The sequence below is a fragment of the Eschrichtius robustus genome, chromosome 7 (genome assembly GCF_028021215.1).
Source record: "Eschrichtius robustus isolate mEscRob2 chromosome 7, mEscRob2.pri, whole genome shotgun sequence".
Classification (NCBI taxonomy): Eukaryota; Metazoa; Chordata; class Mammalia; order Artiodactyla; family Eschrichtiidae; genus Eschrichtius; species Eschrichtius robustus.
The window spans coordinates 79,639,354-79,666,090 of NC_090830.1; the positions used below are offsets into that span (position 1 = coordinate 79,639,354).

The window sequence follows — 26,737 nt, forward strand, 5'->3', positions numbered from 1 at the left end:
CTCGGCTGGATTTCCAGACAGAAGAGGAAGTGGTGTGGTCTACCCAGAGCGGCTTGGCACGCAGAGGGAGCTCTGGGATCTATTATCCTCCAGCATGCAGATTGGATGGGGGACGAGAACAAAGCACAGAGCCGTCCAGAAACCACAGACCTGTAATCTTTCCAAATCCTGAAGGCGGCTTGTGTGCATCCCTCTGTGCATGGCTCCCAAATCTTTGAATCTCAGAGAGGCCGGGAGTGTCTGTTTCCCAGATCACAGCCAAAATGGAAGGGGAAGACAAATCTGTTCTGTTTGGTTTCCATAGATTCGACCTAGAGATAAACTGCCAAGGTCTTGATGACACATACAATATCAATCACAGGCTAAATGTCATAATGAGAGCTGGGCAGGTTGTCAAGAGAGGCCTCCAGGTTCCTGTTACAGCTTCATATTTAAAGGTTTGGTCCCAGGAAACCAAATGCCAACCTGAAGGCTATGTGGCCTGTATGTGCAGCAGCAGCCTGCCTCTTCCTCAAAGGATAGCAGACTGAGGCTCCTTCCTGGACAGGCCAGGCAGGTAACATAGAGGAGTTAAGTGCATTGGGTGTTAAAGAATAAAACAAACAAGCAAGAACCTAACTATTGGCCTCAGGTAGGAGGCATCAGGGAGTGGTGGGGACTGTGGCCGAGTAGAGAGCAAATGCCCCCACTGAAGGGGGTGGCAGCTTGCCATTCCATGTGGGAATGCAAGCCCAGATGGTCGGATAGTTTTATGAAAAGTCAGAAAGCCAGAGTTTTGTGGGAAATCTGCTGATTTTAAAATTTTAAGTCAGTAGGCAGCTGTAACAGAGGCTATCCTTGTCCTGTCACATTCCTCAGCTGAGATCACTGCAGTGAAAGTGGACAGCTCCCTTACACAAAAGGCTTCCTCACTCAAGCCCCTGTATTTCGCTGATTGAGGCTGTTTTCTGGTCTTTGTGCTGGTCAGGGAGTTACCTGCTTCCTGGAACACCTCACAAACAATTTGTTCCCAAACTCTGGTCTCAGCGTCCACCTTTGAGGGAACCCAGACTAAGATACTGCTAATTTTAAAGCATTTAAAGACACTGTGATAACAGAGAATGCAAGGCCAAGTACTGCTTGACCCATAAGATCTGGAGTGCCATTTTCCTCTGTGAAACAGTGCCCTTGCCTTTGAGGAGCTATTTCTAGGAATAATCAAAATAGGGATCCCTATTTTGATCCTATCCTGGCTCCATTTCAGACTTTTCAATGGTACAGCTCGTGTTTGGTTAAAGGTTTCCCTTGCCCAGTGAGGAAAGGCTTTAATCTGAATTCACAAATATAATTTTGACACCATGATTTGACTTTATGTAAAAAAAAAAAAAAAAAAAACCCTTATAGAATTTAGGATTAACACATACACACTACTATATATAAAATAGATAACCAACAAGCACCTACTGTGTAGCACAGGGAACTGTACTCAATATTTTGTAATAATCTATAAGGGAAAAGAATCTGAAAAAGAAAAAAAAAATATATATATATATATATATATATTCTTGTATATAACTGAATCACTGTGCTGTACCCCTGAAACTAACACAACATTGTAAATCAACTCTACTTCAATTAAAAAAAAAACAACCTTGTATATTTTTGTTCTTGTTTTTAACTAGGAAAAAAAAAAAAGAAAAACAGCAAAATGTCAATACTGAGGGCAAGTGGCAGGACTCAGGGAGATTTTTTTCCTGTCTTCTGTTTTGGGATTCTTTTAATAAATAATCATATTTTATAATAAATAACCATGTCTACATTTTTTAAACTATGCTGGCCAAATAGAACAGTCTGGGCTGGAAGCTGCTTGTGACTTCTCGCTCCATCTTACGTGTTCCCAGGACCTGGCTCTTTCCTGGGGCTCCTCTACCTCTCTGTTCCTCTCTCCCCACATTCACTGGCTTGTGTCTCTTCTCTGCTCTCAGAGCCCCACCAATCACTGAGGACTCAGATCTACACATCTTATCCTCCCTGAGCTTCGCTTTCTTCTTTAATAAAATGGAGCTGTAACAAGAGGGGTAAAGGCGATTTTAAAAACAAACAAACAAAAACCCAACCTGAATTCTTTTGCTTTCTAAGGTGGAAGATGGGAGAAGCCCAGTGGAGAGATGCATCATTCATTTGAGTGGGAAACCTAAACCCCTAAGTGGACCCCTTGAGCCTGCAGAGACTGGCCAGGTAGCCATGCCCAGGAGTGTGAGCCACAGAACAGGCCTCCTGCTTAAGAAAAAAACACAATTTAAGGATCCTTTTCTCGGGGAAAAGGTAAGTCCTAAAGCGTGATTCCGAAAGTGATGGAGTGAACAAAGAGAGCTAAATTGTTCTGTGCAAGAAAGCAAGGGGCGTTCCAAGCCTCTAGAACATCCCCAGAAGGGGTGTGAGGGACCCTGCTGCGGAGTGGCGAAGGGAGGGCTTGGGGCCAGAGCCAGCCAGGTGAGGGGCGTCCAGGGCACACAGCCACGGGACTCCTGAGAAAAGTGATCCCAGTGCTTAACTTTGCGGTGCCCCCTGGCAGTGTCAGCCCTCTCTTTGTCACCCCAAACCTTCAGTGAAATTGTTAGACAGGACAGACAGCTGTGTTCGTGGCGGGCTTGAGAAATCAAAGGGGAAGAGGCTTGTGCTGGTCGAGAGAAGAGACCAGAAGTTTATGCAGCACCATGGACAGTCTGATTCTGTTCTTATACAAAAATACATGTCACCAAAATATTAACACTGGCTCTATGTTTATTTTAGAATGATGAAATTATATGCGATTCTTCTTTTTTTTTTTTAAGAAACCATCTTTTCTAAAAATCTCTGTGCTGAACATATATCACTTGAGTATATGGAGGGGGAAAAAAAGCCTGTGAAAGTTGTATTTGAGAACTGTTCTGGATGTAGTAGATGCGCACCCTAAACCTACGGGCTGAGGCACAGGAAGGTGGCCTTCAGGACGAGGCCTAACCAGGTGTTCTTTACATCACATATGGCACTGAGTGCCCTCCCAGTCAGTGTGAGCTCCCCAAAGGCAGGCCTGTGTCCTCCTTGAGCCCTCTGGTGGCAGAACCAGGCCTAGGTCGTGTCACAAAGTCATTCTAGTCCCTCAGTGCTTCCCGGGAAACCAGAAGGGAGTCAAGTTTTATGGCTCCTGAAATTTATACCATTGCTTTAAGAAGAAGAAAAACAAATAGGTGCAGGGCCTTAGAAGAGGCTGGTGCAGGGGATTCTGAAGCTTTGGGGTAAATGCACCTCTGAAAGAAGATTCTTTCCTCTTTGACTGGAGGCAGACCTCAGATGAGGAGGGCAGCATCCTTCCCCATCCCTTGGAGCTCTTTGACTTGCCTTACCCTGGTCTTGGTTTAGGCTAAGTCAGCCAACATCAGGGGTGCTCTGGTGGGTCATGAGTGGGCATGGGAAGTGGCCTTGTTTTGTTTGTTTGTTTGTTTGACCGTGCCACGTGTGCAGCCTGTGGGATCTTAGTTCCCCAACCAGGGATTGAACTCAAGTCATCAGCAGTGAAAGTGCAGAATCCTAACCACTGGACCCAGGAAATTCCCTTGTTTTTTTTTTTTACTTCACCTCAGATGTTCGGCCTGGCCCTGCCCGCCCCCGCATGCCTCCACATCCCTCTGTTCAGCACCAGGGATGGGCTGGGCCAGAGAGGTCTCTGCCTTCTTCAAGTTTTTGGTCTAGTAGAGCAGTTACAATCTAATCTTTTAAGAATGAGTCCTCTTCCTTTGAAGGTATTCTGTATCTGTGGATATCACATATTTATGTCCCTCGATGCATTGGGCTCATGGGGGAAAGTTAGTGTGTGTTGCATGCATACCACATTTTTTCCATGACACCACCCAAGTTGGGTTTGGAATGTGCCTTGAAAGAAGAGGGAGGGTACAAATGTTATTGTGGTTGGGAAAATTACTCAATTAGGAGAGTAATACCTACTGCCAGGGTACGTGGAGGGGCAGAATTTGGCAGCAGTATACATATATACATATACATATTTTTAATTTACTGCAAGTCATGCTTGTCCTTACTCACCTTAAATCTACAAAAACGATCCCAACTAGGAAATAAAAGTTGTGGGATTTAAAAAAAATTAAAACCTGGCCGTAAAAACCCTAGGAATTTTTTGTCGCTATAATTTAATTCCTAATGTATCAGACACCATCCAAGTTTAACAGATACTTTTTTCTTTTGGATTCTGGCAAGTATGTTAATAGGAGACAATTATGTGAATTAATATAAAATCCTTTTATTTAAAAAACAGAAGTGCCTTCATTTAAAGAGGTAATTTAATATTTCTTCTAAGATGGTGTTGATGTCATTAACTTGTTTGATTAACTCTTCAGATGGTTTCAAAACGCTTCGGGGTGGTAATTTATGAACTCCTAATTGATTTTTCCAATCTCAGTTTGGCAGAGTTGGGCCTCCTGGAAACTGTGAGGAGGCTGAATGCTCACATGTGGCTTCCTTCTTAGACAAGGGAGCCGGCCGGGATGGACTTGATCCCTGCGGTCGGCCCAGTGGGGCGGAGGAGGCTCTGGGTCAGGAGACAAGAGGCCATGATGTCTGACCAGGCCAGCTGTGGTGGAAACACTGCAGGCAGTTACACAGCTCATGAATTCAGGAACAGATGGCCTTTTAGCCCCGCTCTTTCGAAAATCACTACCCACTCTGTGTCACCTCAGAACGTGAGGCTTCCTTGTGTGGGAGAAAGATGGGGGGGGTAGACTGGGGGGGTGCAGCCCTCACCATGGTCTCACCACCTCTCTCTTCCTGTCCCCACCACTGTTACTCACTAGGCCGGTGTCTCAGTGTTGCACGGGGCAGGCTCTGGACCTTGGGAAGGCTGTAGGCCATGCTCCCACCTCTTAAAGATGCCACAAAAGCTCACTGAGAAACCCAGGCCCTGGCAGGACCCAGCGAAATGACCAATACACTCGGTGACTCTTAACGTGTGCCTGGTGCATCTACTCTCAAAACCTCCTCGATAGGGAATAGCTGCCCCCACTTTACAGATGAGAAAACTGAGGGTCAGAGAGTTTAGTCACATGACGCCAAGCTAGTAAGTGGTATGACTGGGCCTCAACCCAGGCAGCCAAGAATCCCCACCCAGGCCACTAGATAGGTCACTGTATCTTAGTCACAAGGTATACGTTCCTGAGGGCGGGCCTGGGCCTAGGCCTCCCTCCCCCTCGTGAACCCCAGAGCGGTGGGAAGTTGCGGAAGAGCCCTCACCGGCCTTGGGGGCTCACGTACCCAGGCTTCAGCTTCCTCATCTGCAGAATGGGGATAACATCCGCGCCTCCCTGCTTGTTGGTTAAAGGAGATAACGTGAGTCCTTAACACATGGGCATGGACTCGGAGAGCGTGTCATGTAGGGGGACGGGGCGGCAGGGGCGGGGGGGGGGGGGAATTCTCAGCTGTGTTGGGAGCTAAGTGCCGAGCCGAGAGTAAGGGAGCGGGGGTAAAGCAGTTTGGCAGGGACCAAGGGTTTTTGTACTTGTGGCAAATGGGTCGGGGCGCTAATGAGTCTGAACCTTCTCCTCTGAGTGATGGGGCTCCTTTGCTCATAAGTGAAGTACAAGCAAGGCTTTTGGGAGGAGGAGTAAGGCCTCTCTCCAGCCTGTTGATGCCTGGTGGCCATGCCAGGCTGTGATGAGACTTGATCCCCTGTTTACTGCGCAAGTGGTAGGCCCAGAACCATCAAGGCTCACCTGAAGCGAAAAGTCAAGCACCACGTGTGTGCCCTGGAGTCAGGCTGAAGAGGACGAACGCAGCTAGCCCCCGCGCGCCCCCAGCCCGGCTTCCCCGGCACCGGGACCTGGAGAGGCTGCCCCCAGGCCCAGGTGGGAGTTCAGGCAGCGGGGGAAGCGAGAGAGAGAGGCGTGCCCCCGCCCCCAGCTCACCCCACGGGAGGGACACCCAAGCACAGCGGCTCTGCCGTCAGGCCCCGAGGCGCACTGGCCTCACTACGGTCTGGGCTGTGTGATGTCGGGCAAAGCACTCCACGGCCTTGTGTCTCAGTTTCCTCATCTGAAGCGACGTCGACAAGGTACACCCCGCCCAGGGCTGCCGCAGTTCTGAGGAGTAAGTACGTGAGCTACTACTTAGAAGGGAAGCTCTCGGAACTGTGCCTGGCACACGGTCAGCCAGGGCCCCTTACTGATTCGCGGGGTTGCACAGCGTCGGGGGAAGGCCAACCCTGGCTCCGTGGAGGGCAGGCTGCCCCCTCCCCAAGTGCACCCAGCTGGGCGTCGCCAGGGTTGCAGGGAACACTAACAGCCAAGCCCCCGGCCTCAGGGCCCCTCTCTGCTCCTCGTCCCCCTCGAGTTTGTCAACAGCCGCAGGAACTCCACCCTCCGTCAGGACTCCGTCCCCTCCAACCCAGTGCCACCCCAGGACCGAAAGGTCCCCCGTGAGGGCTTCCAGCTTATCAGAGGGTAGAGGACCAATGTCCCCCCCTCACCCTCAGCCCAGATCTGCTTTTGACCCCGAAGAGCCTCCGACCTTCCCGTCACTCCTCAGACCCTCTCCCACGTCCCACCCCACCCCCCCCATACCCAAGGCTCTTCCCTTGTACGGGACTCAGTCAGAAGCCCTTCAGGTGTCGTTTGCAAATGTCATTTGGTGGGAACAAACTGCTTGTGTCATGAAGAGAACAAGGAGGGCGTCACAATGGAAGGGCAACAGAACAAACACTGAGTACCAGGGCCCCTCAGATGCTGGGATCGGAAGCGAGGAGACCCCGCCCCACATACACCCCATGCCCTCTCCCATCTTACTCAGCAGTTTTTCCCCTTGGAATGTTTTCAGCTTTTCTGAACAGTCAGAGCCCCCCACTCCTTGGGTTTCAGGCCCGTGAGGGGCCACTGGGGCCTCAGGACAAGGGCCCAGGATCTAATGGGAAAGCCCTGGTCTGAGACACAAGACATCTTCCCACCATCCTGCCTACACGCGCCGCTGTCTTGGTCCAGAGGCCAAGTCCCTCGGTGACCCAGTCTCCCCGTCTCTACCAGAGCAGTCATCCCCAACCCCATCCTCCCACCAGGATGGGGAAAAGCTCCAAAAGTAGTCACTCTGTCCAAAAGATGCTCAGCGTTACCCAGGACACAGGAAGAGTTCTCATCCCCGGGGTTTGGAGTACTTAGTTGTAACTTGTGCTGCCCTATGCTTGATGTGAGTCACTACGGGTGTCTCCATTCCGCCCCCACCTCCCGCTGAGATTTTTTTCCCCTCTACTGGCTAGATGGATAAATGGAGAACCTTGCTGGAATATGATATGCGATACAATGCATCCAGGGCCTCAGAAGGGCCCGATGAGCTTTAACCTGCCCTATTATCCTTTAGAAATGGGCATTGAACTGGAAGCCTAGATTTAGAGGAAGGGAAGTGGAGAAAATTTCTTGGAGTCTCTAGGGAAAGACGGGGCAAGAAGAAGCCTGTCAAACAGAAAAGGTGTCAGCTGTTCTCTGCCGCTCCAGAAACAGGGTGGAAAGGGGTCTTCTAATCCCCACACCCAGGCCCCCAAAGAACATTTGATTGGACCCAAGAGGTGCCAGCCTCCCACCAAAGGGGCTTACCTGTGCGCACCGGGTCCTGGCCAAGTCAGGAGGTGCTGGTCCGTGGGACGTGTGGCAGCCGCACACCCAGCCACCCCGACTGGCATCCAAGAGCCTATTTTTAGGGTCAGATCTGCTGACGCTGACCTTGTGTGCTGCCCAGTCTGAGAAGAGACCCGTGGCATCTGCTCGCAAAATGATTTGCCAGTGTGACCTGAAACCCTTGACTTCGGGAGTTCTGTACCTGGAGCCCACACGCTTGTCCCTGGCCCGCCTACAGAGGCAGGACACGCAGGCACCAGGGCGGGGACAGGCAGGGGGAATTTCCCAGCTTTGTTTTCTTGGGATGGACGAGGCCAGGTGGCTGCTCAGCCCTGCCCAGGACTCTGTCCTGGAACAGCTGGAACGGGGGAGTTTTGCCCACTGGCACAGAGCCTGTGGGAGGGTCGGGGGGCACCCAGCCTGGAGAACTCTCCACTCCTGTCTTCTCTGGGAGTTTGTGGAGCCATCTCTGGAGAGTGGATGGAATGAATGCCACATCACGCAGGGCGATCAGTGAAACACCTCCGCCTTCCAGAGAAACTCTGGAAGCTTGGGTTCATTTGCGTTGTGTCACTTCCTGTGGGACCTCCAGCAAGTGTCCAATCCATCTGGACTTCAGTGGGGAAAATAATCATAATGTTGCCCTCTTATGTTGTTATGAGGGTTAAATGAGATAAAGTTTGGAAAGTACTTAGCACAATGCCTGGCACATGCTAAACATTTAAAACATGTTGGATGGTATTAGGGTGCCAAAAATATTCCCAATTCAACAGTCATTCCCAGGTCTCTCTTCTTGGCGGTTCCTTCTCTCAATCTCCTGCCTCTTTGGCTCCAGCCTTCTTTGCTCCAGGATCCCCACCACCGCCCCTACTACTGTTGTCCTCCTTTTTAGGGCTGAAGCGGGGTAGTCCTGTCCAGGCTCCTCTATTTTTCTAGTAAAATCTTTCCAGCGCTTCCTATAGTTCCTGTTAATGAGTGACGTGGTTTTCCATCCTTCCCCATCCTTTCACCCTCTTTGGGCATCCTTCAATGTGTGAAGGATTAGGGGGAGTGGGAAGGGGGTCCCCAGTCTCTCCACATCCTTCGCTTAATAGGGTCTTTTTATGTTGGGGTCATTATATTGACCTCTGCAACTTTGTATTCAACAAACCAAAGATCTTCCTCACAAGTTGCATGTTTAGCTACTGCCAGTTTTATTTAGGGTGATTATTTCTTCTGGTATTTTTCATTGCGAAACTTCTGAAAAGACTCTGCTTCTGTTGATTTCTTGGTGCAGAGAATATTCACAAGGCAGAGTGCTCAGGATCTAAGTGTACAAGGAGGTCAAAATGTCAGGGTCCAAATGTCCTTGCTGTCAAGTGCTGGAGTGAGAGCAGCAGGGTCAAAGGCCCTTCTGCAATTACCCCGAGAACTAGAGGAGCCAGAGATGCTGGATCTGACAAAGACTGAAGAAAGGTTTCCATCTAGCTGGGAACCTGGGGGGCCGGTCCCAGCCCTAGCCCCAACCCCAGCCCCAGGTAAGGGCTAAGGAGGCAAGAGGAGCTGCTGAAGATATAAGTTGAGAGGGGGCAAAAAATCAAATATCTAAAGACATCTGAGATAGGTAGGTAGATAGGTTGATAGATAACCGATAAGAGAGGGGGATAATATTTCACACTGTCTAGAAGGGTGGCCAAGTAAATAAAGCCAAGAAAAGAAGGAGGTGGGTTGCTGGATTATCACCTCCATTAGAGTAGCCCCTAAATGCTGTGACCAGAAGACTGGTGACCCTCTCCCCGTACCCCGCTTGCCCCCAATCCTTCACACATTAAAGGATGCCCAAAAGAGAGTGACCAGGGTGGGGAAGGGTGGAAACCACATCATTAATTATGAGGAACTATAGGAAGCCCTGGGAAGAGGTTATTAGAAAAGAGTGGTGCTAGCAGCAACAGACACGTGGTCCGTCTTCTAGCGGCTGAAGGGCTGACCTGTGAGAAACCACAGCCTTCTCTGCGCAACTCTCAGGGCAGAGCTCAGGCCGTGGGTAGATGCCCCTAGAGCTGCCTTGTGTGGACGCAGCAAACACACCATTATGCAAGGATGGGAGCAAGCCAGGTAACCATCAGCTGGACTCAGAGATGTCTCCAGCTGTTCAAGACTCCAGGCATAGGCCACCAGGATGCTGTGCAACAGCGAGCTGCCCTAGTGCAGATAAACTGTGATCTGTAGAAACAGCTGTTATTTTCATTGTAGCTTCTTAGGAACTGACATACGGCAACATTTGACATAGGTTTCTCCCCGACACCACCGCCTTCTCTGACCCATGTGATTTTCATTAGCAAACGCCCTTCCCCCAGAATCTCCCTCTACTTTCTCCATTTTCACGTGTAGGTTGACATTGCTCTTCGTCCCAGCTTCTCTGGATCAGAGCCCCACTTAGGCCCAGTGGCAAGGTGTGGTAGGCAGAATACACCCACCCCCACCCCACCCCCAAAGATGTCCACATCCTGATGCCTGGGACCTGTGAATAGGTTATGTTACAAGGCAAAGGGGAATGAAGGTTGCAGGTGGAATTAAGATTGCTAATCATCTGGCCTTCAAATAGGGAGAGTAGCCTGGATCACCCAGGTGGGCCCAGTGTAATTAGAAAGGCTCTTAAAAGTGAAAGAGAGAGGCTGAAGAAGAGGGTGGAGTGATGCCACGTGAGAAGGACTGAACTTCCTGTTGCTGGCTTTGAAGATGGAGGAAGGGGCCCTAAGCCAAAGAACAGCCTCTAGAAGCTGGAAAAGGCAAGGAAAAGGATTCTCCCCCAGAACCTGCAGAAGGACTACAGTCCTGCCAACGCCTTGATTTAGCCCAGTGAGACCCACATCAGGCTTCTGACCTACATAACTGTAAGAAGATAAGTGCTGCTTTAAGCCACAAAGTTTGAGGTGGTTTGTTACAGCAGCAGCAGGAAACTAATACGTGAGATTTAACAATACATGACTTTTCTGGGTTGAAAAATTCCAGAGGCTTCTAGTGCTCTGTGGACACCTGACTTTATGTGGATGCTGAATATAGCTAGAGCCCAGGGGAGAGGGGGCTCTCCCACCTCGGCTGCAGATGTGTGTAGTCTGATGGCTAGAAGTCCTCTGCCCTCCAAGAAGTGTCTTTCTTCTTTCATATTAAGAAGACGAGCAAACAGACTGAGGCCCATGTTCCTCAGGCCACCCAGAACCCTCCGCAGCATCTTGAAGGACTGCTTTCCTCTGGGAGAAGTACAGGTAGGATGGCTCTCATTTCTCCTGAGTCAGTTTCCCTGTAGCCTTCTTGCCTCTCCACCTCACTGGCGCCCGCCAGCCTCGCCCTCCTTCAACCTCACCCCAAGTGCAACACCACCCTCTTCTGTTCTTCCCCCAAAGCACCACCCACCCAGCGCCATTGTATGCGGCAGAGGGGACCACAGCACAGAACAGGAGACAGCTCCAGATTCAATGTCTGAGCTCCTTGATCTTAGAAAATTGTTGTCTGGGCCCCATCCCCAGGGAATTTCTCCCTCTAGAGACGACCGTCCCTGTACCTGCCATGTTCACGAGGCTCCTCTCTGTGTATACAATCATCGCAGCTTTCCTTTTCCTCCGTTCTGGGCCTCTTCCCCTCTTCTCTAGAGCGCCTTCAAAAGGCTCCAGATTCCTCCTCTCTGATGACTATGCCGAACAGGTCAGCTCCCTCTTAGTCTCAACCTCCCAAGCAGGCTAAGCTAGGGGCCTCCCTTTCTCATCAAAAAGCCCACCATGGCATTTTCCTAGATGAGTTACCGTCACCAGTCCAAGAGGAGAATCTTTTGACTCCCTTAGACAATATCATCCACAGACCCTGGAAGCAGGAGCCCCTGCCTTGAACTTGTTTTTTTAGAGGTCCATGCATCTGTCTGTCTGTCTCTCTCTCTCTCTCTCTCTCTCACACACACACACACACACACACATATTGAGATGCTGGTAAGCACTCATTAGCATAGCTAAACCAAACGAGAACCCAGCAATACCAAACCCGGGTAAGATTTTTGGGGGGTGGGGAAACGTTCTGTATCTTGGTCATAGCGGTGGTCACACAACTATACACATTTGTCAGTAAAACTAAGAAGAGTGAACTTTGCTGTGTTAAATTTAAAAATAAAAAGGATATGGGTGCCTCATGCACCTGGGATTTGGCTTTCGGCACAGGCAAAGAGTGACGTGTAACTCTATCCACTTTTGTGACTAACACCACTTAGGCCGCAGAGAGTGTGTTTCCCCTTCCCTTACTCTGTGCCCTCAAAACAAAAGGTGACCGGTCTGAATTCCTTGAAGGTGAAGGTCGGTGGGTTGTGTTGCTGCTAATCTGTGGGTCCAGGGAGGATTGGAGCTGTGGAAGCCTGTGGCCGAGAGAACAGACAGCTTATCCTGCTGAACCTGGTAGCGCCAAGCCTCCATTGTGCATCTGTGTTCTGCTCCAGGGCTCTGGAGGTGACCTGGCATTGTTGTGGTATTCACAACAGTCACACAACAGCTGAGGGATATTTTGGTGCATTAAACAATTCATAGGCTTCTCTAAAGCATATATATGTAGGTCTAGATGTAATAAATGTGAAGCAAAATGCCACTTCTTTACATTGACTACTAGAATTGTCAATCATTTTATTTTTGTAGCAGTCGTTTATAAGATTTAACAAAGGTTTCAAAGACGTGAGTTAAGATTTTGAGGTTTACTTAAGATCATTTTGATTTAAAACTTTGACATTTAATAATTACATATTCCTTTTTACTTTTAATAGAAACTTTGAATATTTTAGAAAAAACTCTTTTGAAAATGTACATGGAAATGTTTTTCATGTTTTATTGTTTTCATTTAACTTGCATTTTGATAAAAAATTTACCTTTGTTCACTTTGAATTCAATTACATTTTTAAATTTTATTTTATTTTTGGCTGCATTGGGTCTTCGTTGCTGCACGCAGGCTTTCTTTAGTTGCGGCGAGTGGGGGCTACTCTTTGTTGCGGTACATGGGCTTCTCATTGCGGCGGCTTCTCTTGTTGCGGAGCACGGGCTCTAGGCACGCGGGCTCAGTAGTTGTGGCACACGGGCTTAGTTGCTTCACGGCATGTGGGATCTTCCCTGACCAGGGGTCGAACCCGTGTCTCCTGCATTGGCAGCTGGATTCTTAACCACTGTGCCACCAGGAAAGACCTCAATTACATTTAATTTTTGATCCTTCAGATCAGCACTGTCCAATAGATAATGCAAGCCATGTATGCAATTTAAAATTTTCTAGTAGCCACATAGTGAAAAACAGGTGAAATTAATTTTCCAGGCAGGATTTTATTATTTATTTATCTATCTATTTATTTATTTATTTTTGGCCGTGCCTCACTGCACGTGGGATCTTAGTTCCCCAACCAGGGATTGAACCCCTTTCCCTGCAGTGGAAGCGCATAACCACTGGACCACCAGGGAAGTCCCCCAGGTGAAATTAATTTTAATAATATATTTTATTTAGCTATGCCCCAAATATTATCATGTCAACATGTACTCAGTACTCAATATGAAAATTATTGAGATATTTGATGTTCTTTTTTCCATGTGAAATCTGAGTATCTTACACTTACAGCACATCTCAACTTCCACATCTGAAGTGCTCAATAGCCCCACGGGGATGGGGGCTCCCATACTGGACAGCCGAGGTCTAGATCACTGAGAGTGAGACAAGTCATTGTGCTAATGGGGATCAGGATGGGGATTTCTGTTTGTCCTCTTGCCCAGACCTGACCTACCTCCTTCCAGCCTGGGTTGTCCCCCGTTCCTGAAGCCCATTGTGTGGGTGCCTTGGAGGTTTCTGTGGCTCTCCAGGGAGTTTGCTGGCAGCCGGCAGGGCCACGTCTGTTGTGGAGCTGTCACTCTTGACTTTGATGGCCTAGCGATGTCAGGACTTCATGTTTGGAAAGAAAGCCTAGGGCCGAGGATGTTTCTCTGAAATCAGTACCTCTGTTTATCTCCCTGGCTGTCAAAACACTGGAGTGCCTGCTGCCAACCTCCTGCTGGAGGGCTCTGGAGCCCTTAGGACCCGGGGCATGGGCCGTGGGTCGTGGTCCTCCCAAACTCCCCCCTTTCCCAGGAGATTGCCGTTTGAGCCCTGCTCAAGTCTGTCAGTGATCTCAGCAAATGGGTAAATTGCATCTCTATTAGCACCTCTCTCTGCACGCCAGGACTTATTTATTTTACAGATAGATGGCTGTTTCCTCTTCACGGCCTGTTAGTGCATCAAAGTGACATTGATGAGGCTTGACAGTGTGATTATTCGTGTGTGGGAGGCAGGAGAGCAGGGGAGGGACGGGCATGAGCTTTCAAAACATCAAGACTTGGGTTCAAATCCTGCCCCTGCCACTTAGCTCTGGGCTGGTACAAGTCCCTTAACTTTCCTGAGCCTGTACGTTGGGACTAATAACAGGATCTACCTATGGGGTTACCATGCAGATTAAATAATATAATGCACGTGAAGCTCTTGGCTTGGAAGAAGCATTGATGTTCTTCTCATTCTCCCTCAACTCTGGTTAATTGTTTTATCTCCCATTGGACGGATTAAGAAATCCCTAAAGAGGATTAAATTAATAAACCATTAGGTTAGGAGCTGAAATCCCCCTGTGGTCTCAGCACATGTTTATTGAAGTGATGCCCTACTCTGTGTCCAGGCCCTGTTGTAGAAGCAGGTGGTGGGACCGGAGGCAGGAAATCAGGGCCTGCCTTGGGTGAATTCACCGTGCAGTGGGGAAACAGACCTCTAAGCACCCACTGGCAGCTCGGTGAGCAAGGGCTGTGTTGGGGTGCATAAGGGACCAGGGTTGCCCAGAAGAGCCCGGAAGCTCAAAAATGTCCGAGAAGGCCAACTTTGGCAATGGGGGAAGAAGGCTTGATGGGAGTATCCCGTGGTAATGTGCTGGTCATCCATGAACCCAGTAGGCAGTCAACAAACTGTCATGGACATTTTTAGTTCAATCATTGGCATTAGCCAACCCATGATAGTTTAGTCATGACAGGTACCTTGAGCCAATTCCAGTTAGATCTGGGGGCGTCATCTGGGATGGGAAAAAACACACACATATACACATATACACTCACACGCATATGTACACACACCAATATATACACCCCGCACACCCATGTATATACACATACCCACATATATACAAATATATATACACATACCCATATGTATACATACACCCATATATAGAGAAATATATATACACACACACATATATATATGGGCTGGACTGAGCTCAATTTTAGGAAAGTGTTGACTTTGACACATTGTGTGCAGTGAACCCTTATCAGTCAGGGGCCAAAAAGGGACAGAATTCCCCAGGGATGGTTTAAATGAAAAGATATTGATGGCCTACATACAGAGTGTGAGCAGGGTTAAGGGAACAAACCAGGGATACCGAAGCACCCAGGAAGTAGCAACAGTGGAAAGCCAGGGGCTACAGATGTGGCTGTGACCCAGCTTCGACCAGGCAGACGAGGACAACACTCTGGGGGATGGTAGAGCAGTGAGGTGGAAGGCACCTGGGTCCCTGCATGACATCCTGGAGCTGAGTCCCCTCGCCCGTCTGGACTGCCCTCCGACCTCTGTACAGTGACATGAGAGAGAAATAAGCAGCTGTCTGTTTAAGCCACTGTGTTTTGGAGTCTCAGTGACAGTAACCTAGACTGGACCCTAATGCAGTCAAAGGCTAGTGTGGTTGCAACAGGGTGAAGGAGGGAGAAAATGTTGGCAGGTGAGGGCCTGTAATCGTGGGGCCCTGTGGCCATGGTAAGGAGTTTGGATTTTCTTCTAGGGAGGATGCTTACATGATTTGATTTGCATTTTAAGAAGAACCTCTTGACTGGTATGTGGGGAATGGAATGTGGTGAACAAAAAGTGAACTAAGGAGGGGACTGCTCTGGTTGTCCAGGGAAGAGATGCTGGTGCCTTGGTCAAGGATGGCAGCGACAGAATTTGTGAGAAGGGAGTCACGTTCCAGATATGTTTTGATGGCAGATTATAAAGAATTAGCTGGTGACTTTGACTTTGAGGTATTTGTCGTATGTTCAGGTATAAATGAAATAAAGTGCTTGACACAGACCTTAGCACACAGTATTATTGTTGTTTTAATAAAGGTTCTATGACTCTGATGAGGTAACTTTTTCCTGCACAAGATGCTGATGGATCTTAGGAAAGAAACTCATGTTTTATTAAGCGACTCACCACTTTGGTGTCTGTGCACATGGTCTCAGACTGTCCCTGCGGCCACTCCTCAGGGAGGGAGGTCATGTGTGCCCAGGACCCGGGGAGACCCTCACTGCTGCAGTCAGTCTGGCTTGGAATGGGTGGAAAATTCACTCACTCTGCCCATCCCAGTAGAGCACCTGTCATGTGCTGGGCAGTGTTCTAGAAACGGAGGGAAAGGCAACAACAAGGTATACTATGTCGCTGCCCTCATGTTGCTGTTATTCTTTTCACTGGGATGTACAAACAAAGTGAGGTGTCTTTATTTTTCTTTAGCTCCTCTCATCTTCCCCACAAGCCCCTCCCTATCTGCTGGGAACGGTAGACACTTAAATTTGCTAAGTAATAATGTCCCAGCCTCTTCCCAGTTAAAAGCTCAAACTCTCAGAATCCTCTTCTGTTGCACAAGAAGGATTGTGGATGTACATCAGGGTTTATTGCAAGAACCAAGGTGGGGAGGGAGCCTTGATGCTGGGGGACCCCTTGAGCCTGGCTGCTGCTCACATTGGGCAAAATGGTCTCCTTCCAGAAGCCTAAATAGGTAAAGAGCAAGGCGCTCCCTGCACGTTTCACTCTGTCCCTGGGACGTTGTCTTAGAGAACAGAGGTCACCACCTCTAGGCCTCACTGCCACCTGCCCCCTCCTCTATGCCTTGTTCTCTTCAGTCATTCACTTTCTTTTACTTTCTTACCTGAACATCCTCTGGATTTGGCCTCTTTTTCCCATTTGTCAGGGGCCATAATAGTGAAGTGACTTCCAGGTAGGGTTGACTGATTTACAAATACATATTTAGTGTAAGTATGTCCTCTGTGATATTTGGGACATATTTATACTAAAAAATTATTTGTTGCTTATCTGAAATTCAAATTTAACTGGTATCCTGTATTTTATCTGGCAATCCTGCTTCTAGGGAACCTGATTATGGGGGAGAGGGATGAAAAACACAGGCATTTAGTATTTTCAAAATATTATGCCTAATATAAGGCTTCGCTCCTGCTGGCCCCTTGGCTGGACAGATTTAGAGGGCCTTCCGAAAGAAGGAGGCTGCCCCCCGCCACCTCCTCCCTAGCATGGGCTGTTCCCAGTTCCTCAGAGGAGTCCATTGTGTGTGTGTTGTATGGAGAGGGCGGGGGAGATGGTAAAGGAACCAGCTTTGGCTTCCTGCCCTCCCCCCCATGCCCCACCCATCACACCAGGCAGGCCTCCCTGGGATGTGGGTAGACCCATCCTGCTGGCAAAGCTGTTGCTTACCTAGAACTTTTATGAGGGCATTTTTATTGAGCTGTAATTGAAAAGAAAAAAAAAAACAAAACTCCAAGACATTCCAGATTTTTCTCATAAGCCTGCTTCAGGCATGCGTGTGTGTGTGTGTGTGTGTGTGTGTGTGTGTATGTGTGTGACATATAACTTTTCTCTCTTCTTCCCTAAGTTAAGGACCAGAATAAAGGTGAACTGGCAGTCTGGAGAGCCTGTAAAACTCTTTTCATTAAGCAAATATTCTAGTGTTTGGAGAACCACGGCTTTATGTAAGAGGGCTGCATTTGTCATTACAGTCTAATATCCTAATGTAAGTTTACAACCATATCTAAGAAACCTGTGATAGAATGCAGAGCCTCTTATATGTGTAAAACTGCTTGGCAAAAGTTTATAAATCATATACATCTATTTAAAAGAATGTGAAAGTAAATCCAGATGACGGCCTTTGGGAAACAGGCTGATCGTGGTCACCCCACTGTGCCCCATTGCTGTTCTGAGAAGCTGCAGGAAAAAATTGCATCTTTCTTGGGGTCTGTGTGACCAGCCCTCCCCTCCCTCACCCAGGAAGGATGGAGATCCAGACCTTCCTTCCCAAGTCCCTGGCTTTATCAGCAGGAAGGAAAGAAGCGCACGCTTTTTTCGAGGACCTACTATGAGCCAGACACCGGGCTGCTTCTCTTGTTTCCATGCTTACAACAGCCCTGTGCAATGCTGGGATCCATCTCATTTTTACACTTGAGGGATGTGAGGTTCGGAGGAGCTAAGCTGCCCAGGCTCACATAGCTGGGTAAAGGATGGAGTCTGAAAGAAAACCGGAGTCCATGTGTGTGTCCAAGGCTCCTGTTCTTCCTGCCACCCCTTTCCCACCCCAGGCCACTCAGCTCAGCGGTGGCGGTGTCTGTTGTGATCTCCTTGCCTAGAGATGTAGAGCTGCTTCTCAGGAGTCACAAAGCCAGACTGAGAGTGAGAGGGGTCTCAGGCCAGCCCCTTCTGTGTGGTGGCCGTTTCTGAGACAGGACTGCCTCCACTGACCCATTGTCCTGCCCAAGGGACTCATTCTCATCGGGGGATGCCTGTGGTCTGACAGAAGTTCAGGAAGTGAATAGATGAGGTTCTTTCGGGTGCCCAAAGATAAACTCACTCTCCAGTGACCTCAGGGATTCATTGTAAGAACACACTGGAAAGCAATGCATCTCCTGGAGAATGGGAATATCTCCCAGCATACAGCACGACTCCAGTGACCAGGTTCACGTGGGGTCTCATCAGGTGTGGGCTGCTCCCCACTCCAGGACTCTGGCTTTACGGGGACCTGGCCCCTCTCTGTTTGGCTTCTAATATTGCTGTCACCACCAGCTGACTCCTTCTGCTTCTCCACTTTGTGATTTCTGCTGCCCGTGGCTCCTGCTTCCTGATTTCAGGTACCCACCACCCATCCTGCTATCTCTAATTGCCTCCCACTTAGACTCCCCAGGAGAGAGGACCTCATTGGGTCGGTAGCCTTGCCCAGGACAGAACACCCATCAGTGACAGCCTCTTACATCAGACCAGTTTGGCTGCAAGTAACAGAGACTCGGAAAACAATGGTATAGACAAGACAGACATTTCTTTCTCTCTCACGTAAAAGAAGTGTGGAGGCAGAGCAGTCCAGGGCTAGCAGGGAGCCCAGCCAGTGCCATTCACACTCTAAGTGGCACCATGGAGGGGGGTGGGGGGGTTCAAAGGACACACACTTTGCCCTTTAAGGAGACTTATCAGAAGTTCCACACAATAATTCCACTACATCCAATTGGCCGGAACACAGTCACTTGGCCAAACTTACCTACAAGGGAAGTTGAGAGAGGTTCTACTTTGGCTGGTTGCATTGCCACCCAGCTAACAATTGAGGTTCTTCACCAAAGTAAAAGGGGAGGATGGATATGGGGAGCAAATAGAAGTCCATGCCCCGGGACCCATCCTGATGCAACCATCTATGGCTAGGACAGTAGAGCAGCAGAGTCATCTGGTAGAGAGTGTGTGACACCAGGAATCTCTCAGAAACGGGTGCTGGCATGATGGGGACCTTGCATGGGCTGTACAGAGTGCTGTCTGTGTGGTATGGTCTCTAAGGGACCATGAGAGCCCCTTCACCCACTCGCAAGTTTCCCCGTTGTAGTCCTGCCTGCAAGTTCAACATCCAAGTGAAGCAGTGCCTTCCCTGCACCCCTTTTATTTTTTTATTTTTTATTTGTTTTTTACTGAAGTACGGTGGATTTACAGCGTTGTGCCCATCTCTGCTGTACAGCAAGGTGACTCGGTTATACACATAGAGACGTTTTTTGTATTCTTTTCCATTATGGTTTGTCACAGGATATGGAATATAGTTCCCTGTGCTATATATTAGGACCTTGTTGTTTATCCATCCTAAATGTAATAGTTTGCATCTACCAACCCCAAATTTCCGGTCCATCCCTCCCGCTTCCCCACCCTTGGCAACCGCAAGTCTGTTCTCTATGTCTATGAGTCTGTTTCTGTTTTGTAGATAGGTTCATTTGTGCCGTATTTTAGATTCCACATATAAGTGATATCATATGGTATTTGTCTTTCTCTTTCTGACTTACTTCACTTAGTATGGTAATCTCTAGTTGCATCCATGTTGCTGCAAATGGCATTATTTCGTTCCTTTTTATGGCTGAGTAGTATTCCATTGTGTATATGTACCACATCTTCTTTATCCATTCATCTGTTGATGGACATTTAGATTGCTTCCATGTTTTGGCTATTGTGAACAGTGCTGCTATGAACATAGGGGGTGCATGTATCCTTTTGAATTATGGTTTTGTCTGGGTATATGCCCAGGAGTGGAATTGCTGGATCATATGGTAATTCTATTTTTAGTTTTCTGAGGAACCTCCATACTGTTTTCCATAGTAGCTGTCCCAACTTACATTCCCATCAACAGTGTAAGAGGGTTCCCTTTTCTCCACATCCTCTCCAGCATTTGCTATTTGTAGACTTTTTAATGACGGCCATTCTGACTGGTATGAGGTGGTACCTCACTGTAGTTTTGATTTGCGTTTCTCTAATAATTAGTGATGTTGTGCATCTTTTCATGTGCCTACTGGCCATCTATCTGTATGTCTTCTTTCCGGCACCGCTTTTAAAGTGTGCATGTGATCCTGGGGAAATTAACCTGTCTTCAGTTCTTTATACTTGCATGTATATTTTCTCGTGTCTGCTTAATGAGCCAACCTCCACCCCAGTTGCTACCAGGACCAGGAGGGCCTGAGCAGTCAACAGCACTAAGCCCTGAGAGGCTTGAAAATGAGTCTGATGGGGTCCCAGGAGTCCCACTGTGGGCCCGGAGGGTACAGGAGACAAAGTCTGAATACCTGTGCAGGACTGTGAAAGGGAAAGTGTTTCGAGGGATGGGCTGATGGAAGGCTCTGAAGTAGGAGCTGGGGTGCAGGAAATCTCAGAGGAGGGGAGATTCTAGCAGGTCCCAAGGAGAGAAGGCCAGGCTGACCAGACATCAAATGGCTCAGGAAGCACAGATGAAGAGATTAGTGCAGAAACCTGGGAGCATAACCTAAGGAGAGCTGAGTGATCCGGGGAAAGGGAGAACACCGGTAGCCTGTTCCTCCTGCTTACTAAGGAAGGCGGGACCTGGGTAGGTAGGGGTGGGGTGGGGTATTTGAGTTTTCCTCCAGCCAGGTTTCCCCAAGGCCCCAGTGGCTGCAGAATTCATACTGCAGCTGCCTTCCCCAACGCCAGTGGGGGAGGAAATGGAGGAGGCAGGTGTCAAGGCCAGGCTGTGAGCTAGGGGCCAGCGGACCCACAGGGGCCTCCTGGGGACCAGGAGTCTTGGACCACTCAGCAGGAGTCTGTTGGCCTGGAAGGTAGCGTGGCCGGAGCTTATGCCAGAGCTTGGGAGAGCAGGGTGATGTTCCATTCCTGGCAGCCTCCCCACCTTGCCCACCCCAAAGCCTGTGCCACCACCATTCCCCGTGGGCCCCTAACCATCTTCTGGTCTCCAGTGGGGCTCTGGGCAGATAAAAGCCAGGGCTCTATTGTCATCTGTACTCCTCTGTAGCTGTGACATCGTCTTCATGCACTTGGCATGGGGGTGAATTGATGTGGCTGCTCTGTCCTTTTCTCATTCACATGTTCCTCCAGAGGCTGATTCAGTGATTAAAAACTGGGACTTTAGTTCAGACCTGGCTCCACCGTTGTTATCTACTGATACATAGCAAACTACCCCAAATGTTAGTGACTTAAAACGAGAGCATTTTGTTTTAGCTCGTGATTTTGTGGGCCCTTAATTCAGGCAGGTTCAAGCGGACTGTTCTTCTGTTCCACATGGCATTGACACCTATTCCAAGTGGTATTCAGCTGGCAGGTGTGCTGAGGTCACTGTAATGTCTAGGGTCTTGGCAGGGAGGCTAGAAGGCTGGACTCAGCAGGGCCTACACCAGTTCGCCTACACATGGCTTCTCCAACCCGGTGGCCTTCGGGAAGTCAGACTTCTTGCATGGTGGCTCAGGGCTCCCAGAGAGCGTGTTCTGCCCCAGGCAGAAGTTTGCAAGGCATTTTATGACCCAGCCTCAGAAGTCCCAGAATGTTACTCCTTCCCGAAATTCTATTGGCAAGCAAGTCACTAAAGGCCAACCCAGAATGAAGGCTCAGGAAGTGTTTAAGAAGATAGGCTTGCTGACTGAGTTTGTAATATGGTTCTACAAGTGCTAGCTAAGTGACCTTGAGAAAGTTTACTTAAGCTCTCTTTGAACCTCAGTTTTCACATCTATAAGATGGGAATATTAATAATAGTATCTACTGCTATGGCTTATGAGAATTACATGATTATATATATATATATATATCTTATCAATGCCTGCTCTGGAAACACCTGCTCAAGATCACCAATATCTGCAGTTTCCTCTTCTTCCTGGGCGCCCTGCTAGACCACATTTCCCAGCTGCCTCTGCAGTTAGGTGTGACCATGTGACTGAGTTCTGGCCCTGGAAACTAGAGGGAAAGTAATATATCTGGCCTCTGCATCCTCCATGCTTGCTCCCTCTTGCACCCATCAACTTGTGTTGTGAGAGAGAAATAAAGCTTTGTTTGTCAGAGCCACAAGCCTGACTAACCCTCAGGTACATAAGCTCTCAAAGTTAGCTGCTATCTGGCTTAACCTCTCTCCACCTGTGTTCTTGTCTGTAAAATGGGGTGATAATGGGACCTATCCCATAGGGTTGTGAGGATTAAATGAAATGTACAGTTGACCTTTGAACAACGAAGGGGTTAGGGGCACAGACCCTTCTACAGAGAGTTGAAAATTCAGGTGTATAGCTTATAGTTGGCTCTCCTTACACATGGTTCCTCCAAAGCCGCGGTGCCTCTGGATTGTATCAGTGATTCACATTGGTGGATTCAACCAACTATATATCATGTAGTACTACAATATTTACTATTGAAAACAATCTGTGTATAAACAGACCCGCACAGGTTTAACTGAACCTTGAACCTTCGTTGTTCAAGGGTCAACTGTATAGTTTGACTTACTGGCCTAGCTTCCCTTTGATCACAGTTATTTCATCTAAACGCTATAAACGGGTCATCATTACCTTTTTCTTGAAGCAAGATTATCCATAATCAAGCCTCTTGAAAGTTTTAAAAGGATAACATGAATTTGCAGTATTTTAGGCCTAACACCAATAATAATGGCACCATTTTAATTCAGAATAGTTCCTAAAACCCATTTGCTGATGGCTTTCAAAACCTAAATATAGAGAATAGAATGTTTCTAATTTAAAAAGTCAGTCAATTTATTTTTGATTTTTTAAATTAGGAAATATTTTAAGAATACAAAAAAAAAAATAACAGACACCTATATTCCCACAGCTCAATATGGTCAAATCTTAACATTTTGCCGTATTTGATTTGTGTTTTTTCTAAAGAAATAAAACATCACAAATGAAACTGAAAAAAAAAAAAGATGTATGACGTATCTAAAGCATTTAGCATAGTACCTGGCATATGCAAAGCAGTCAGTAATTGTCAACAAATTTTTAAAACTTTTTATTTTGAAATAATTTTAGGTTTACAGAAGAGTTATAAAGATAGCAGAGGCATTTCTTAGATACTCTTCACCCAGCTTCCTTTAATGTTAACTTCTTATATAACCATGGTCCAGTTATCAAAGACATTAAAATTGGTGTAACACTATTAACTAAACCACAGAATTTTTTCAGATTTCACCAGTTTTTTTGCGTAAGTCTTTTGCTGTGCCCAAATCCAATCCGGGGTACCATGTTGCATTTAGGTCAGCTAATTTTTAATCATTCATTCATTCAATTCACTGAGAGTGCTGCCAGCCTTTAGTCCAAGCCTGGAACTTCCTGTGCAGCAGGTGATGCCAGGGCCCCTGTACTACGTACTATGACAACAGTCAGAGCTCTCATTTTTGAGAGCTTGCCACATGTTATACAACACACTTTCTATATGCCCCACTTTATCCTTACAACAGTCCTATATGTTGGCTATTATTACTCCCATGTTACAGATGGGGGAAACTGAGGTATGGAGAGGTTAACTGAGTTTACACACCTGGTAAGGGGCAGAGGTAGAATTTGAACCTAGGCAACTGGCTCCAAATTCACAGTCTTAACAATACCTCACTCCTTTCACGAGGCTGCTCTATAGAATAGGAAGAGTAGATGCACCATTGCAGACTTCCTGGGCCAAGTGTGGCAGGCAGGAAGGGTTCCCGGTGGAGGTGTCAGTCTGGAGCTCAACCTCTGTTTCCTTGTGTGCTCTGGGGAATGTTTGGCTTTCCCTGCCTTCTCCCCATAGCCCCAGAATCTGAGCCCAGCCCTCGGAGCCCCAGGAAGGTAACCTGCTGAAACTCAAGCCCCAGGCCCAGGGTGTGGCTCTGTCCCAGATTCAGGGCACTCTACCCCAGCCAGCAAGGGCAGTCATAGACCCGGATGTTGATTTAGAGACTGGCTTCTGGAGCCACTATTTTGGATCCTGCTGACCACGCATAAGCAAGAGATAGCAACAAGGGCTGAGTTGTCAGGCTGAATGAGGGGATCCAAGGGAATTGGGGGTGGGCAGACTACTGACAGGACTAGCTCTGTCTGCTTTGGAGAATTATAGGCCCCACCAACCTGAGGATGAACTGAGAAGTTTTCCATCCTGCCTGGTTGGGCACAGCAGCACCAGCCCTCCTGCCAAACTCCAGCTAGGACATGTGTTTACCCTTTGGAAAAGGCCCAGAGAGCACCTTAGGCAGCCAACAGCCAGCTGGGATTAGGACCAAGCACTGCAGGCAGCAGGACAGGGGAGCTGCTGGGCAGTACCTGCCCTTTGAGGCCAGAGCCTGGAGATCCTGGATCCAGGAGGCAACGTCCAGCCTCATTTTAGCTTCTCTGAGCATCAGTTTGTTCATCTGTAAAATGGGGATATTAATCCCTGTGGCCCAGAGAGGGCCATCTACGTTTGTGCAGTTTATAAATTGCAGAAGGAGTGAATGGGGCCTAAAACCCAGCCTGTGCTCAGGTCACTGAGTTGGGCACCATAACTTGGAACTACGTCTGCTTGGGAGGAAGGGACACCTTTTTCTTGACCAAACTGTTTGCCCAGGAGTGCTCCTGCCTAAAAGGCTGGTTTGGTCAGATGGTGCCCCTTTTTGGATTTGCACAAAGGAAAAGCACTTGCCCTCTGGAAATAGAGCAGATGGTGGAGAAGGGCAAAGGGCCCTTAAGTTCCCAGGAGAAGGCAGGGCTGTTCCCAGAGAGCCTTGGCAGGGGAGCAAAGAGGGAAGTCAAAGGTGGCCCAAGGGGACAAGATGAGCTGGGAAGAGGGTGTCAGGGTGACCAAATGGTGAGATGCTGTGTGCAGGTGGAGCTGGGAGGAGAGGAGGTGCCCTCTGGAGGCGGGCCCAGTCCCAGGGGCAAGTCCACTCCCCCTGGTGGCCCCTGTAGAGAGGGCCCAGTAACACGGAACTCTACCTGATGGCAGGGTCATAGCCAGAGAGTGTGGGAGTCATGGGGACCTTGAGCCCAGGGAAAGCCTGGTGAGAGACAGCCAGCTGGAAGAGAATGACAAGGCACCAAGCAATTATAGTTCAGAATGACAGGTGATACCACAAGGGGTGGATGGACATTTTGGTAGCATGAGGAAAAACACTTCACTCAGGTTTGCTGGGTCCAGGGGCGCCCCCAGAAGTGACATCTAAACTGAGACCTCAAAGAGACCCCAACAAAAATGAGTGAGGATGTGCATTCAGGTGCTGCAACCTGAAGTATGTGCAAAGCACCAAGAGGTAAGAGAGTGGTACATTCTGGAAACTGCAAGTGTATTTAGCATTTCTTAATTACATGGCATGTATGGGAACAGAATTAGAAGAGGTATGTCTGGAGACATGAGACGGTCTCAGAAAATGAAGAATCTTTATGCTCTGTCAAGGTGTTTGTCCTTCAGGAGTTGTGTGGGGTGATGTGATCAGATTTTTCATTTTAGTAAGCTGTCTGGGGCCCGTGTGGAGATTGGAGGGGCAAGGCTAGAAGCAGAGAGACCATCAGGGGCCTAAGCAAGAATCCAGGTGAGAGGTAAGGTGGCTTGAACTTGGGTAGTCAGCAAAGATGAAGCTAAGTGAGCAGGTCTGAGCCCTGTTTAGGAGGTAGAGTTGGTCGGCCAATTGGAAGAGTGGCAGAAGTCCCCCACTGACTTGGATGACAAGGCCTATCAGAACCCTTCACTAAAATGGGAACTAGGAAGAGGAGTGGGTCTGGGTGGGAGGTGATGAAAAGTTCAGTTTGAAGCTCAGGTGCAGTATTCAAATGAAGGTGGCCAGTAGGATACAGAGGTTCTGGACTCAGAAGGGAGAATTGGGCCGCCCTAGGGGTCTGAGAGTCATCAGCCTAGAGATGTGAACTGAGGCTGTGGGAACAAGAGGACCCCCAGGAGAGCGAGAACACTGAAGGAGAGAAGAGGCAGAGGCCAGCGTCCTCGGACACCTTGATGTTTAAGGGTCAGCCGGAGGAGGCCAGGGCTACATGGAAACAGCCGGAGAGGGAGAAGGAACGCCAGCACATCTAATCCTCATAAATACCTCACGTACAGGTGAGGAACCTATGGGCTTTTTACATTGCTTTATTTTATTAGGGTACAAACAGTAAGAAACTCAGAGCCAAATGTTGCCCCATCATATAACCGTCCTTCACCAGGAATTCTGGCATGTCTCCTCCCCAACCCCTGTGCTCTTGTTTAATGCTTCTATTAGGTTTCTGTGATTTTAGTCAGTCCTTTTTGAAAGAAGAACGAAAATGAAAAGACTGACCGGATTCAGGAGATGCTGTTTGTGCACAGCGAGTTTTGATAGTCGGTGTTTGATGCAGGGTGGGCACGGAAAGGATGGGGATGCATTGAACTTTGGTCTTTACTCAGACAGCTGACTCAGACTCCACCTCTAGGCTGCCATCATGGGCTGGCAAGCCTTCTGGAACCTCGTGACCACTGCCCCACAAACCACCAGAAGATCTCCTGTCTTTATTATGATGAACCTTTTATTATAGAGACAGACTGAACTCTTTTCTGCATAAAGAATCTTTGGA

The 26,737-nt window shown here is 48.3% G+C and overlaps 2 protein-coding genes across 2 annotated transcripts in view; one reads left to right on the forward strand and one right to left on the reverse strand.

Annotated features, from left to right (window-relative positions):
* DUSP29 (dual specificity phosphatase 29) overlaps window positions 1-7,792 on the reverse strand; it is a 35,462-nt gene extending 27,670 nt beyond the window's left edge. The window contains exon 1 of the mRNA XM_068547947.1: window positions 7,605-7,792. Coding sequence (XP_068404048.1) covers window positions 7,605-7,768 — 164 coding nt within the window. The 5' untranslated portion in view covers window positions 7,769-7,792. The remainder of the gene's footprint in view (window positions 1-7,604) is intronic.
* Window positions 1-26,737, forward strand: part of SAMD8 (sterile alpha motif domain containing 8) — an 80,245-nt gene that overhangs the window by 2,649 nt on the left and 50,859 nt on the right. The window contains exon 2 of the mRNA XM_068547946.1: window positions 2,119-2,304. Within this exon, the coding sequence (XP_068404047.1) occupies window positions 2,224-2,304 (81 nt within the window). The 5' untranslated portion in view covers window positions 2,119-2,223. The remainder of the gene's footprint in view (window positions 1-2,118; window positions 2,305-26,737) is intronic.